This window comes from Manis pentadactyla, chromosome 11, assembly GCF_030020395.1.
Source record: "Manis pentadactyla isolate mManPen7 chromosome 11, mManPen7.hap1, whole genome shotgun sequence".
In the NCBI taxonomy this organism is placed as follows: domain Eukaryota; kingdom Metazoa; phylum Chordata; class Mammalia; order Pholidota; family Manidae; genus Manis; species Manis pentadactyla.
Genome location: NC_080029.1, coordinates 84,179,766 through 84,195,875, shown reverse-complemented (window position 1 = coordinate 84,195,875; position 16,110 = coordinate 84,179,766). Strand labels below are relative to the sequence as shown.

Genomic DNA, 16,110 nt, shown 5'->3' with positions numbered 1-16,110 from the left:
ACAAATAAAATGAAGGTGGCAAAATTAAACGTGTGCTATTGGGGGCAAAGACAGGAGGAGTCTTCTGGTACATTGTTTAAGTGTCCGCTTGGGAGAAAATGAATTGCTTCCACAGGGGTTAGTAGAGGAAGGGGGTGTCCCGGAGCTGTGTCTGGAATGAGTGGTTTGAACGCTGTGTGGTTTATGGCAGGAGCACGGCGTTCTGGGGCGTCCTGGCGACGCGGCCTCCACCTGCTGGAGGGAGGCCGGGGCGGAGCTAAGATGCGGAGGGAGGTGACGCGCCAGCGATCCAGATCCCCGGCTCTGGGCCCGACCCCCAAGGCCCAGACCGCAGCAGGCTCCTCCGGCTGCCCCTCGGTGAGTCCCGCGCTGCGGCGGCTCGGCCTCCCGGCGCCCACCCGAGACGGGGTTCTCCGGGATTGGGAGGGGAGGCCGCGTCGCGCCCAAGTGCTAGAGCTGGATGGAGGCTGGGGACAAAGGATAGGTGCGGGATTAGGAGGTTCGGCTGCAAATAATATGGAAAGAGTACCGAGGGATGAGATCGGTAGCCCGTCAAATCAGAACGGTGTTGGCCGGGGGTGCAAATGAAACAAAGACGTTCTGCATTCAGAGCAGACGAGGGAAGAAGGACGGAGAGGCTGGTGTCTGCCTCTGCCCATTCCGTCAGAACTGCAGGCTTTGCTGTCTTAGCTCTTTGGGGAACAAGCTTGTATATACAGGGTGGCTGCAAAAAGCCTTTCCTTTACAGAAAAAGAAGGGGTTATGAATGTTTCAGGTTCAGGGTAAAAAGTGCACCCCACCCCCCAATAGAAGAGTGGTCAAAAGGAGAGGGTGCACGGCCACTGCCTGATGTATCTGTCCATCCGATTCAGCCGCTGCGGAGGGAAGCTGCATGCGTATTTGTCCCCTCGTCCTGCAGGCTTCCGGTTCCATGGAAGTCAGTATTTAGGACAGACTGACTCCCCAGATTAAGTGTGTCTCTCTTTCGCCTGCCTTCCCTTTCATCACCACCTCCCCCAAATTCTAACCTATTACCAACATAGTAATTGCAGTATATGTGCCTGGCATTGTGCTAATCTTTCTTATATGGGTTCCCATATTCCCACACACCTTCACAACAGCCCTGTAAGACAGATGCTTTTCTCATCCCCTTTTTGCAGAGGAGGGAGCTGAGGGACTTGCCTGCGTCACCCAGCTGGGTTGTGACTGGGTCGCGTACCTCATCTCCCTGCTAGACTGCAGGCAGGCTGAGCCACCTGTGTTTGCATCCCTGCATGCCTCTCAGATGCTGCCTAGCTAAGATGTTCCCTTCCACCTCTCCTAACCTTTCTGTGATTCTTTACCACTGCGTCTTATAAACTCCTTCCTGTGAGCCTTTTCTCCCCGGAAGCTTGGGAAAACTCAAGATGTCCCTTTCTCAGAATTGAAGCAAGTTGTAATTGTTCGTCTCTTTTAGTCAGAGAGGAGAGAGCGGTGGGGTTGGGATGACACAGAACGTTCAGGGAGCTGCAAGGATGAAAAAGGGGGGAGATCTGCCATTCCTGTCTAGTCTTCCCAAGAATGCAGGTACAGAGGGAACTGGCTATCTCAGAGTGTTGTGTTTCTGTAAGACCCTCTCACAGCAGATGTCCTGACTAGAGTGGACACAGCAACAGCAAACCCCAAGGGATTCTTCATTGCAGTCCCTTTCTGGGCTGTCTTTGAATCTCTCCCTGGAGTGACTGTGTGATTACATCATCACAGCTGCCAATCATGGCCATCGATGTATATTTGGTCTATTTTCTGCAGGATAAAGATGGTCTCCAGGATGGTCTCTACCATGCTATGTGGCCTAGTGTTTTGGTGGGCATTGGGATGGACCACAACATCTGCATACAGCCCGAGAACCCCTAACCGGGTCTCAGAAACAGACATCCAGAGGTTGCTCCACGGCGTTATGGAGCAGCTGGGTATCGCCAGGCCGCGGGTGGAGTACCCAGCTCACCAGGCCATGAATCTTGTGGGCCCACAGAGCATCGAAGGTATTTATCATGTTCTGCCAGTTTGAGGATTTCATTAGCATTTAAAATAATTAAGACAGATCAAAGAAACTCTACCTCTTCTCTCAATTTTCCCTTTCTTCTTCTTCACAGTATATGCACACATACATCCCAGGAGAACGTAAGCCCTGTGAGAGCAGGGACCTAATTCATAGCCCTAGCACCTAGCACAAAGTCTGCACACTAATATTTATTGAGTGAACAAAGAAACATCTAGTGTTATCCCTAAAGAACCATTACAACCCAGGCCCCACGTATTCATCTTCTGGAAGATGTGGCCCCTGGCTGGCTGCTCTTTGAGTCATTGCCAGCCAGTGCTTGTGAATGATTCTCAAAATGTAGGATCTCATGTGATTCTTAAGGATGATGTCTTAAAATTCAAAGGAGCCTTAAAATTCTTAAAATTCAAAAGAGGTATTGACATTAACAGTTCATGTCAAAAACTTAAAAATATTTAAAACATAACAAATGTTAATTAAATTGTATGGCAAGATCATTTTTCCTAGGAATTTTTCTTCATTCTGCCAATGTGGCTGTAATACGTTTATTAAAAAGTAGTACTTTGTTGTTTAATTAATGATTCGTTTATAGAAAGAATCTGAACCTAGCTCTTCTAAGCTGGTAATAATGAGCAGCTGTACGAACAGAGGCCTCATTTCCATGCCTTGTTTTGTATTCTCTCTGATTCTCAATGATCTCCTTCTCTACTGAGGTGGAGCCCAACGCAGTAGCATGGTTAAGTTAGATTAACTGCAAAGGAGCCCTTCAAGTAATTGCCCATGGGAGTAGGTCCTAAGGAGAAATTTGAATTCTTTCAGGGAGTTTCAAACACACATCAAGCAAATACTAGTCTCTGTGGAATGGTTATGCATCATTGTCCCTGAGTCCACGATTTCCTAAAAATGCTACCTGCCCTGGAGTCCTGTGAATACCATGGATATTGTTGATACAGGATTCTCATTTCTGTCTTATTGCCCATAGTTTCAAGCCACTGAGTAAAACTAACTCTGTGGGATTGTTGTCTGTTTAGCTTGGCATTTGATTTCAGGAACAAATTAACACAGATGATTTGAATCAGCAAGCATGCAAACCTAGCATAGGGCTTGAATCAGAGCACATTCAGACAAGGCTTTCTGCCACACATTTTGGGGAGAATTTACATTCTTCCCAGCACCTGCCACCTGTTGCTTCTAGCACACCTATCCATTTCAGACCAGCTCTTTGGACAGAGTAAATATCTGCCCTTTTAACACAGTTAGTGCTTGGTTAATAACCTAACTGTTGTCATGGAGAAAGCTTTCCGAGTTTCCATTAATACCTGAGGCTGATTATCTGTTGGAAAGAAACAGCAGCTCCCTGAGCATCAGCAGGTTGTGTCTGTCCAGAGCCTCTCTGTCCACCTCCATGCCAGCTGTTCCTCAGGAGCCTGGGCAGCTGTGCCCCCACACAGCTGCCAGCCTGTGGCAGGGGTGATACAGTGCATCACGGGCAAGTGTTTGGTATATGCACAGACAAGCTGCTGCCATGAGGTGAATGGACAGGAGTAATTTATTCCACTTGGGAGTGGTTGGGGGTGACTGTAAGGAAATACTTCTTCAAAGAAGCAACATTTGACCTGGGTTTTGAAGTTTGAATAGGAGTTCATCAGAGACCGGCAAGTGAAAAGGCCACAAGGTTTAGAAGAGCATGGATTGGGACTGTTCAGAATTTAAAACTCTGTTTCTTTCCATTATTTCCCTGGGGGAATATGAGGTCACAGCCATGCTGAGTCTCCTCTAAATGTCTGTGTGAATGAGGAAAATTGGATTGTGTTTTCATTTTCTATTACTGTGTAGCAAATTACCCCAAATGTAGTATCTTAAGTCAATATCTGTTTATTATCTCACAGTTTCCTTCCATCAGAAGCTGGGCGTGGGTTTGCTTATTGGCTGAAATCACGATAATGACCAGAGAGGGATACAGTCTTGGTGGGAGCTGGGGCGAGGGTGGGGGTAGGTCCTCTTCCAAACTCATTAAGGTTGTTGGCAGAACTCAGTTTCTTGCTGTTGTGGGACAGAGGTCCTCTTACTTACACTGTCAGCCAGGGTCCCTCTCAGCTCTTAGAGGCCACCCCCAGGTTATAAAGAACAAGGTCTTCTCACAAGACTGCAGATAACTTCTCAAAAGCCAGAGGGAGAGTATCCTTTTAGTCTCCTAATTATAAGTAAAGGAATGACTGTCCCATCACCTTTCTCCTTTACCAAGAGAGTGATATCCCATTATATTCACAGGTCCCACCCATACCCAAAGGCAGAGGATTCTGCAGGGTGGGAATCTTGGGGGTCATTTCAGAATTCTGCCTAATACATGTGGTTGAAAGCCAAGACAGAAAATAGTCCAAATCAGAGGGAAAAAAAGAAACCAAATTAGAAGCTTGGCTTTTGCCTAGTCCTGGACCTTGGCATTTAATCTGCAGGGTGGTGTAATACTCACTTAAGTGAGTGTAACATCATTTCAACGCATCTGTCTACTAGCATTGTCGCTGCTCAGACATTCAGTCTTGCGATTCCCAGACCTCTGGCAGACACATGGGGCATATTCCATACCCTTCCAACATTCATTTTAGATTTTATTATGAAAGGCCAAGTCAGCACAGTTTTTTTTTCTAGTTTTTATAGAAGACACATAACACATGCTGTGAATTTTAACACACATTTAAGGAGTTAGACTATTCCCAGAAGCACCTAGATTTACATGCTTGCTCCATCATTTATTAGTGATAGGACATCAAGCAAATTACTTCTCTAAATTTCCGTTTTGGTTGGAGGTAGGATTAAACTTACTTACCTATAAGCAGGAAATAGTCCAGTCTGGAGAAGTAAAAACAAAGTTTTAGCATGCATCACTGCACTATCGTGAAATCATTTCTACATGAATCATCATCACTTTAGATGACAATTACTGAACTCTAAGTCCCTTGCAGGCAGGGCTGTTCATTGTCTAATTAATGCATGGCACATAGAAGACAATCTTCTCTTATTTTGTCTATTCTGATTAATTACATGATGCTTAGATTCCTCTCAGTATTGACGATGTATATTAGCTCTCAAACATAGGATCACAAACCAGCCCTTTAGCATAGGATATAGTATCAGTATGAATTACCGTTAGGTCCCTGGGGTCACCTCCAGTCCTCTCCTAGTCCCTTGTCACCCACTGTTCCCACTATACATTTGTCAAGTCAATAAGTATTTCTTGAATGCCAGGCACTGTTGTAGGTACCAAGGAAATAAACAGGAACCTCAAAGATTGTCAGGGCAGGGAAATACAGTCCTTAAATAAATAAGTAAAATATATAATAAGTCAGATTGTTGTAAGTGCTATAAAAACATAAAGCAGAGGAGGGGGATGGAGGAAACAATTTGAAATAAGGCTGAGGGATTCCTCCCTGGGAAGGTAAAGCAAAAATCTGAGTGTTGAAAGAGTGGGCCATGTGATACGTGGAGGAAGACGTTCCAAGCAGACCTCGGCAAGTGCAAAAAACATGCGATGGGAGCACAGCCGCTGGAGGCCCGAAGCCCAAGCCTCCGGGGAGTGGTGGGGGCGGAAATGAGCCGCGGCGGGGAGGGGAGGTCGGAGGCCGGGTGTGGGCACAGATCACATCATGGATCTTAGAGTCCTGTAAGGACTTTGGCTTTTCCCCTGAGTATTTATCTGAAGCGGTTGGAGGCTTGGGACAGAGTGGTGTGATCAGCCTCCCTTTGAAAAGGGCCACTCCAACTTCTGTACTGAAAATATTCTCGGCGGGAAGGGGACTGGAATCACGGAGGTCAGCTGAGAAGCCGCTGTGATCATCCAGGGCAGAGAGGAACCGGCATGGCAGCCGGAGAAGTGGTGAGACACGGTCAGGTGACGGACTTGTTCTGAAGTTAGAGCCAACAGGGGTTGCTAGCGGGCTGGAGGCGGGAACTGCAAGGAAGAGAGGAGTCAGGAGTGATGCCAAGATTTTGGCCTGAGGAACTGGAAAGGTGGTTTTCTACAAGAAAAGCAAACTGAACTCTCCAGCAGATGATCTCAATTTCAGTTTGGCTCATGTTAATTGTGGAATGTTTTGGGGGCTGTTCTTGTCAAGGCCAACCACTTCCAGGCCCAATGCACCTGCGTTCTGCCTGCATGCTGCTCGGCCTCCGCGGCGTTCAGCTTGCACGACCCCTCCCCTCTTAAAACCCCCACCTTACTCAGTCTGGGTTCCACAAAGCCCACAGACGTCCAAATGCCACAGTTTCAACTTCCCTCCTTTCCCCTCTCCCTTTCACCATTTCTTCCCAGTTTCACTGGCTGGTTTCTCCAGCTCCTCTAAAGCAGCTTTTAATTGCTAAGGGCTCAGCGCAGGGCCCACTTCTCTTATTATTCTAAATTCTCTGTCTAGATTATCTCATTCATTCTTTTGACTCCAAAGTCTATTTCTTTGCTGATGGCTCCAGTAGTTGTATTTTCAGTCCACACTTTCTTTCCTGTATGTCTGTAGGCTCATGAGATGCGCTGAGTTACCTGTGTCAACTCTGCTTCCCAGATCACCACCTCCCTCAACCTGTCTACCTGTCTTTTCTGTCTAAATGAATGGTGCCACCACTTAGCTATCTAGGCCAGGCTAAAAGTCTGAAGTGATCCTTGATTTTTCTCCATCACATATCATACCCATATGATAAACAATTTATCTCATTTTTTCTTCTAAAATACATCTATAACTTGCTTGTCCTCCCTTCTCTCTACCTCTATTCCCAACTCCCTGGCCCTAGATGCCATTGTGTCTGGAATGGACTTATGAAATTGTCTCCTAATTGATCTTCCTGCTTCTGTTTTTGGTTCCTTTCAAATTAAAATTAAAAATTAAAAAGAAATTGTAAAAAAAGTATGCAAATAATGTAATTTAATTAACTAATAAAAAACAATAGTTTGAATCAGCTCAATGTCACTCTCCAAGGTTAAAATTCAATCAGTGGCTTCCCATTACACCTAGATAAATATAACGCTTCTAGCCATGACCTACAAAGATCCACACCTCCCAGATGCCCTATTCTGCTCCCCACACCCTGGCCTGCCTTCAGTCCTTGTGTCACACCAGTCTCTTCCACCTCCAAGCCTTCACAACACCTGTTCTTCCCACTCTGCATGGCTGAATCCTCCTCTGCAGGTCTCAGTTTTGAAGTCACCTAGAGGGGCCTGCCCCACTCTCTGCCTGAGCAGCCCCCATTCTCTGTCACAGTGTCCATTTGCTTTTTAAGCTCCGGAGCATTTTTTGTCATTTATAATTGATGTTTGTTTCCTTGCCTATTGTTTGTCTCCCCACTGGAAGGTAAGATCATGAGACTATGTCTCTTTCGTTTACTGACTGATACACAGACATGTAGTAGGCAACTCAGCAAATATTTGAGGAATGAATATATAATATCCAGGAAAAAATTAATGTATCTGGCAACAACAGTACTATTTACATACTATTCAATATTTGGATCTGTTGAGACTCTTTTCCTTACAGTTCAAAGGAAATATTCCATTTCTATCTGTGTTTTTAAAAAGTCTACCTAGAAGTTTTTGCCAGGAGCTCAGCAATAGGTGCTCAGCAAAAGGCCTGCTTGCTTTGTGACTCATCAGCAAGGCGCTGGGTGTGTGCCCAGGGCATGGCTGCCCACTGAGAATCAGAAAGGACTTTGGACAGTTCCAGAACTTAACCAGCAGGGGCCCAACTGGATCGAAGTATATCAGAGGACTCCCGAACCTGGTAGTCGGCCTCCTGGTGGTTAATTGCTCTAGGTGGTCACTGGGGAGGAAGAATTTGCCAAAACATCCAGAGGATTGGGGTTTACTTTTTATTTCTCCATAGACACCTTAAACATGACTTGGTAAGGAGCATTGTTCAAATGTACAAATTCTTAGCCCAAAGGAAAACAAAAACACAAACAGAAACCAATTTTTTTTATAGAGAAGAGAACATACCCTTCATGGCAAGGAGACAGGGCTGAGCCTTGACCATACTCCTTACTAGCTGTGTGGGATCTTGGCAACTTTCCTTGGTTTTCTCATCTGTAAGCAGGGCTTCCAGCCCACTCTCTCACAGGCGGTAAGTGGCCGCCATTGGGAACTGAACACAGGCCTGACTCCTCTCTCTTTGTGGATCATCGACAGCATATCTTCAGTCTTTACTGGCTCTCCCCGGTATTATTTCTCATTAGTAGTACAGTTCAGATAGGCTTCAGTGGGCCTTGTAATTCAACAGTGCTTCTCACCCCCCAAGCCCAGAGTTGCTCCTTGGTCCCCATGACTAGCTAAGTGGCTACAACTGCTATAATATCCTCAGAAACAGGTCAAGCCACCAGCTGTCTAGGGAACTGATTCAGAGAGCATTTGCCATGGGATAGAAACTCTGGGGAGTAAGCACTGGCTCTGCCAGCTGACGGTCAGGAGGGCTTTGGATGAATCCAGCCAGAAGATGAGCTTTTGTTTGCAGAATGTTAAGAGCCTCAGGTGAAAGGTCTCCTCAGTGCCGCCTGTTTATCTTCTCCACCGTTCTAGGCCACCAGATATCTAGCATTGTGGTAACACCAGATATCAAACCACTGAGACAAAAATTTATAAATATTGGCCTTGGATGGTTCTAAATAATTTTAGATCTATATTGCCCAGTATAAATATATCAGAATTCTTTTTTGTAACACTGACTTTTGGACATCATTTTTTTTTTTTTTCATTTCAAAAACAAAGAGAACCAAGATTATTTTCTTAGCAAGTATCAAGTGGAGAGAGTCCTTGGTAACAAAGCCTACGTGAAGGGGTGGATCTAAGTAACCTGTTTGTTCAGCCAACCTTTGGCCTTTATAAAGGAGCTGCAGTACCTCAACTTTGCCACATGGTGACAACAGTTGCTTCCCATTTGAAGGTTGGAGGGAAAAGAAACTGAGCAGCAGGCCTGGGGCCTCATTTACCGTCCAGCTGGTTGCTCTCTGCAGTTGCGGGAAGCAGTGGGGCTGACTCTTGACCCAGGTATCTTGACTAAGATCTGTTTCTAGGCTGTGCCCTTCCTGGGGGGCCAGTGATAGCAGTGGATCTGAAAGCTGTCTTTGAGAAAGAAGTCTGGAGCCTCCCGTCTGGCACATGTCCTTTGGGGTTCCGTTGAGCCTACCCTGAACTCAAATCCTTAAAAAAGTCCCTGGATGGTTTCCAGTTCTCACTCTTGGCCAACAGCAGAGAGAGTGATAAGAAATCCAAAAGAATGAGAAGGAGGTTTGGGAGGTTTTTTTATTGGGGGTGCGGGAAGTGCAGGATGGGGAGATGAAAACAATGATTTATTTTCATGTTGTGTTTGAGGTGCTCTAGACATCCAGGGGCAGGTGTGCAGAAGGCACTGCGATGTGCGTGACCCAGGAGAGAGGCCAGTGAAGGTGGGATTTCAGAGTCATCCCCTCGTTAGTGGTGGTTGATGCTCTGGGAATGGATGAGGTTACTCTGGGCAAGTATCGGGGAACAAAAAGAGGGCCCCTAAGGAAAAGGACTTGAAGATGATTTAGGGCCAGGCAGAAGAATCTGCACAAGAAACCCAGAGAGACTGGGCCAAAAGGTGCAGTGTAAAAAACAAAGCAAAACAGGGAACAAGTGTTTCAACAAGGTGCCTGGGTCGCCATTATCAAAATCAGCCAAGGGCACGTGAAGTAAGGACCGTCGTGTGTGAGGTTCCCACTGGGTGAAGCAACAGCGGGGCCACCAGGGGCTGAGGGTGGAGCCTGTTCTGTGGGGCAGGCTGGGCAGGAAACAGGGAAGAGGGCTCACTGACAGTCTGCTCCCGGAAAGTCGGGTAACAGGGGGGGAGCCTGAGACACAGCTGTGGAAGAATGGAGGGGGTGATGTGGAGCTGGGAAAGGGGGTGATGTGGCAATTGTTTTAGAGATTTAAACTTGTTTTAGTGCTAATTGGCCAGAGCCAGTGGAGAGGAGGTATGCAAGAGGCAAGCTGAAGAGCAGACAACTGGCTGATAAAGCGTGGATAAAATCAAGTTGGTAGTGCCTCGGGGTGACTTTTCAGGGCACCCTGACATCACTAAAAGGAAGATGCTAGTGTTACTGGGCATTCAGGCTGGTAGAAACATCATCATATATCACATGGTTGTCAGATATGAGTTGAGTATGGATAAAACATCATGCGTATCTCAAAATATTGGACTGCCATTTGGTGACTGGATATTGCTGCATACTTTCCTTTATTGTTCTGTATCCTTTTGGAGAGAGAGATTTAATGGGGTTTGATATGTGTTAAGCTGCCCAAAGTGTGATTAAGGTAAGAAAAAAGAGAGAGAGAGAAAGGGAGAGAGAAGCAGAGGGAGACACAGAGAGATTTATTTTAAGGAATCGGCTCCTGCAGCTGGAGGGGCCGGAAAGCCTGAAATGTGCAGGGCTGACCGGCGTGCTGGAGACCCAGGGAGGAGCTGATGTGATCTTGAGTCGGAGGCCCTCTGGAGCAGAGGTCCTTTTCCTATCAGGAAACATCAGTCTTTTCTCTTAAGGCCTTCCTCTGGGTAAGTCTCACACACATTAAAGAGGATAGTCTGCTTTACTCGAGGGCTACTGATTTTAATGTTAATACATCTAAAAAATACCTAGACAACAGCATCTAGCCTGACGTTTGACCGACCAGCTGGCACCGCAGCCTGACCAAGCTGGCATGTGAAGTTCACCATCACAGCAGAGTGAACGAGCGAAGCAGAACCACTTGCTGCCATGGAGCTCCTGTTTTCTAAGGGAAGTCATTAAATCCACAGAAGGACAATCTTGTGCTTTTGAATACGTCTTTATAGATGCTGGATCTCAGATCATCTTCATGCTTACCCATCATGACCTCTTCCTTGAGACAGGCAAGAAGGGTAGGTGTTTCTTGCCACATTTTGCAGATGTGAAAGAGAAGCTCAGAGAAGTGACTTTTCTAGACATGCAGTGAGTTTTGTACGTGGGTTTGGAGCCTGAGCTGGGCCCTGGTGCTCTTTTCTTCTGTTCTGTCTAAAAAGGATGCTGCTTTTTAGGCTAGTTGATTATGGCATAGAGGTGGACAGTGCTGGTCCTGGACCAGGCTGAAATTAGGTGTATCTTTAAGCATAAAGATAAATACTCCGGGACTCATTTTTGGCCCTTCTTTGGACTCGTTGCTCAAAGACTCTTCGTGAATAGGCATTTACAATAGGTGCAGCCTGCCCTCCTCGTGGGCCAGAAAGACCTGCAGAAGCAGACACGATGTCTGCTGGCCTTTTGTGTCTGTGGGGCCTAGACTGGGCCAGCCACATGATAGACGCTCACTACCCGTTTGTTGAAATCACCTTGCTCTATTTGCTTCTTTGAAGCAGCAATAACTTCTGAGGTGCCAGCAAGTGAGACTCGTGTTACTTCAGTCCAGACCATCCGACTGTAACACAGACTGTCAGTACATTTGGGGCATGTTAATCCTAGCCATCCCGAATTCACTGGCTTTCTCACATCTGCTCACTCAGGACCTCAGCTCCCTGCACAGTGCCCTGCATCCTTCCTGAGATCCCAGAGCACACCCCTCGCATGCCCCCAAGCATAATGAATTGGCCTTTGGGGCAGTTACCCTTTTCCCTTTGTCCTCTCCGTGTTCCCTTCAGCAGGGTGCCAGCTGCCCTCCAGGAGTCCTGTTGTAGTGTGTTGGGTAGGGATGACAGGCAGAGGTCCCTCAGTATGCCTTGTGCCCCTAAATGCTAGAAAGTTGTTGGGAAGATAGAGCTTTCCATTGTATTTCCCACTGTTCCCCACACCTTCCCATCCGCTTGCCCCGTGCTTTCCATAAGATTCCCATGGGAGGTTTGGCAGGGAGACAGATCTAAGCATTGGGTGCCATGGGGGCTAAACATTCCTCCTTCCCCACTGACCACGAAGACATGATTTAGCCCAGCCTTCAGGATCAGCAAGCCCCACTCTGCTTTCCCTTAGTGTGGCCTTTTCCCCCAGAGGTTTCTCTGTTCATTGTGCAAAAAGGCTTCTGGCAGGTGTCCTCCTGGACCTGCTGTCCTTTCTGAAGCCCCGACCAGGTTTAAGCTAGGACCTTGTCTCACATCACCTGACATAGGACATCTTGAAAACAGGCGAGGCAACAAGAAGTGTGCTGAGTTGCCAGGGAAACCGTATTGAACAATTTTCCACAGATAAGTGACAGAGGGGATCATGCACACACAGGAAATGGAATAGTAGTGGTGACTAAACTTTATATAATATTTTATGGTTTGCAAAAATACTTTCCTGCACTCTGTCTCATTTGATACAACATTTATAATGGTGAAAAAAGTTTCAAGTTGCCCACAATCCCACAGTTTGAGCTTTATGAGTTAGATAGTGAGCCAGCTGTGTAGGGTTGGATGTATCTCCCCAACCAGCTGTCTTCTGTCCCCAAAGACTTGTATAATCCTGTGATATTTAGCTGAGAAACTGTAATGGTGCTGCGAGTCGTGGTAAACCACATGTGGGGTTGAGCAGATGGCGTTTCAGGGACATGAAGCTACAGGAAGCAAATTTTCTAACAAACTGTACTCCTGGAACAAATCGGTGCAAATACCTTGGGCACCACGGTTCATAAAGACAGCGATTGAAGCAGGCTGGAGGGGTTGAGCAGACCACATTTTGGCAACACAGTTAAAACTAAGCATGCATCTCGGCCATGGTGTGCCACGTGATTGGAGTGGCAAAAGGGGCACATGGTGTACATGGCAGGGGAGCGAGGTTGTGGCAAGCAGAGCAGGAAGGGCGCCGAGGCAGGAAGTCCAGGGGTTCTCGTCCTGGCTCAGACCTGCCGTGTGGCACCAAGCAAGTCCCTGGGGCTGTGAAGTTTACTGTCTTCATCTGATCTGTCTCACAGTGCTGATATGGCAGTTAAATAATGTGTAGAAAAATGTTTTGGACAATAGAAAATGTTACACAAATGCACAGAATCACTCTCATTATGTCTTTCAACTTACCATGTATGTTTCCAGGGGTAACGGCTTCAAGGCCAGGTGACACTCATACCTGTAGTCTATCCTACGTTCCCTGGTTCCTGTGTCCCCTAAGGCTGGCCTGGGAAAACTGCCCCCAGTAGTTGCATATTGCACTTCAGAGGAGCCAGTTTCTGCCCTGGGCTGATCAAGCACTGTTCTCCCTATCAGTGAGGACTTAAAAACATGTGACTGTGGAGAGGATGGGTGCTTTCTGAGGACCCCGGGAAATCACAGCGTTTCCATATTTAACTACGGTCTGTTCTCCTTCTTGTCCTGTGGCTGTGTAAGTATTGTCTTTTGCTGTGAGATAGGTTATAAAAACATCTTTAAAGTCAAGAAGACTTTAGTGAGCTGCCAAGTCAAGAGTGAATCATGCTCATGTGGACATAAGAGATGTCAGCAAAAGAAAGCTGCACAGATTAATTGGAAAGCATGCTCTTAGCAGCTTGAGAGCTGACTGACTGTCCACATGCTGGAATGTCTGGCAGGCAGTGATGGATACACTTCCCCTGAACCACGCATCCTATCAAAATACCATCTAACACGTTTCCATTTCGATTTATTCCACAAGAATTACTGAGTGCCTCCTACCTGCCAGGAACTGTGGCCTTGGTATGTTTTAAAAACCAATAAACACACATCTACTTTACTTACATAGAATTTTTGTAAAAGAAGTTAGAGTTTAGCATTATCTTCTTTTAACCTGTTAGGGAAGGTTAAACTCTGACAAGAAGAACTGAGCATTGTACAGAAAATCAAGGATGGAGCAAGATTAGACAGTTTTCTCCCTGCATTTGCCATCGGTCTTCAGTCTAGAGGCATCCAGAGGTGCACAAATGACAAAACACAAGAAAGATCAAAAATGGTGAGCTATGTTCTCACTCGCCACCTCACTCCAGTGAGATAGGCAGCTAAACGGGTGCGATGCAAACGGCAAAGAGGCATGGCAGGGCCTGTTTTCTCTTATTATGACTTGCAGCCCTTGTTGAGGGAACTCGAGATCTAGGAGACGAAAAGAGATATACAGATTGGAATGACATCCACAACACGCTGGGGTGGAAGCTGAGAGCCTGGCACGTGCTCTGGACAGGGCTAACGTGTCGGACCCCGGAAAAGACATCTGGACCAGTTGAACTTCAGCTAGGGTTCCTTGAGAGGTAGGATGTGGATCATGGAGACTGAGGTTCAGGCGGGAAGATGTGGAAATAAATACACTTTCTAGCCAGGATGTGCCGAGTGGCAGAGTAGTTATGGGGTGGGTGGTGGCAGTGGGAAAGGCTGGACACTTCTAAGGGCGTCACCAAGTTTCTCTACTTAGGAGCATCTGGGGACAGGGGTACAGGTGTGTATTTGGACTCTAAGATCTCTCAAGGAAGCTCTGGCTTCCTGCCTACCACCTTGCCTGCAGAGTGGTCTTGTCCTGTAACATCCAACCCCTTGGAGAGAGAAAGGCTGCCCCCAGTCTGGAGATGCTCTCGATGGCCACAGTGATGGTGGTAGCAGTATTAGGTGGGAGGGTGGATCTTGTGTTGGTCAAATACATGCACACTTGGCACCAACACCATTGGGATCTCAGGGGACAGGGATGGAAGTTCCTCCAGTCTCTCAGCATTACTGTCAGAGAGACAGTAAGGGAGGCGTGCCTCCTGCAGTGCTCAGTACATGCCGAATAATCTGTGAAATGGATCTTTCCTCTCACAGCTCCACCCTTTCCACAAGACTATTCACTTGGACACATGTGATTATAAGCTCCAGGGGCTCAGATACTGACCTCACCACACTTTAGAGTATACTCAGTGTCCAGTGGGAGGGGGCGCCGCACGCAGCAGGGAGAGAAGTTTTCCACTGGCATTTGGGCTGAGCAGGGCAGAGTGATTCCTCCCCCGGGCCTGAAGTGACCGTGGTGACAGGCCTTTCCAGCAGGGATCCCAGCAGCCTCCTGCCATCACTGTCATTTCCCCCAGTAGCCTATCTAAGGTTTTCTCTGCATAAGAGACATTATGGCTGTGGGGACAGTCAGTGCAGACAAGTAGCCTGCCCTGCGGATGCCCAGGAGACCCTCCTGATGCCACTTTCCAGTATGACAGCCCAGCAGGCCTGTGTCAACAAGCCCTGCCTGGTTTGGACAAGATGTGGGTGACTAAGGTTTTCCTCCTAAGCAGCAGAAATGTGGGCCTGCTGGGAAGGATTTCTTTGCTGTAAACTACCAAAGACGCCTGTCTCCTGACTTGAACCAGCAGGTCCCTTCTGTCTCGCTTTCTTTCCTTCATTTTCTTTTTTTTAATCTTTCAGTGGATGACAGGAGGGACTGTTTGTTGAGTTTGTCCAGACTCTGAATAGTCCTTGCTCACTGAAGTGTGCAAAAATATGGCAGGTGCTATTGTCTGAAAATGTTTCCAAAGGGAAGGGGGAGAAAAAGCAGTTATTCTGACAGTAAATGATGCATTATAACTAATATGAGGAGGATTTTTTTGCATGTGTGGTCAGTGAAGAGAATTTTTGGCAGTCGGTGCTCATTTAACTAGGTCTGTATACAGCACGCTGGAGCTGGCTAAGCGCCTCTGGCTTTTTTTACAGGCAGAGTTTTGGTGCCTAGGGGTCTGGGCTGTGGACAGGCAAGATGTGCCTGCAGCAGGGAGAGGCCAGCTAGCTCCCCGCTCACCAGATCCATGGCTGTGACCAGAGGAAGTTATCAGTCCACTACAGCTCTCTCCACAGCCTGCTCATGCTGCCTGGGCATGTTCACGAGCTCCAAGGAGGGTCAGATCACCTCTCTCACCCTCAGCTGCAGAATGCAGAATGGCCATGTGTCAGCCTCATGCCAACTAGGCACAGGAGCTGAGAGCCATTGGCGGGATATCCCACTGCCCTACCAGAGGGCACCTATACTATTCTGATGCAGAAGCAGTAGGAGTGACCATATCTTGGGTCTAGGGTTGTGCTCTCTCTAGACCATTTTTAATTTCTATGAGCAGACATAAATAGAGCTTGAATCATTCAGTGCAGGGAGAAGTACAAAAATCCCAAATGGATGAATGAGCCCCACATCATTCCTGCATAGCTTTA

At 47.1% G+C, this 16,110-nt stretch overlaps 1 protein-coding gene across 2 annotated transcripts in view; it reads left to right on the top strand.

Moving 5' to 3' along the window:
- Positions 1-226: 226 nt before the first annotated feature.
- SCG5 (secretogranin V) overlaps positions 227-16,110 on the top strand; it is a 53,177-nt gene continuing 37,293 nt past the window's right edge. For both annotated transcript variants that reach the window (XM_036887579.2, XM_036887578.2), the window contains exons 1-2: positions 227-357; positions 1,789-2,021. In XM_036887579.2, the coding sequence (XP_036743474.1) occupies positions 1,796-2,021 (226 nt within the window). In that variant the 5' untranslated portion in view covers positions 227-357; positions 1,789-1,795. The remainder of the gene's footprint in view (positions 358-1,788; positions 2,022-16,110) is intronic.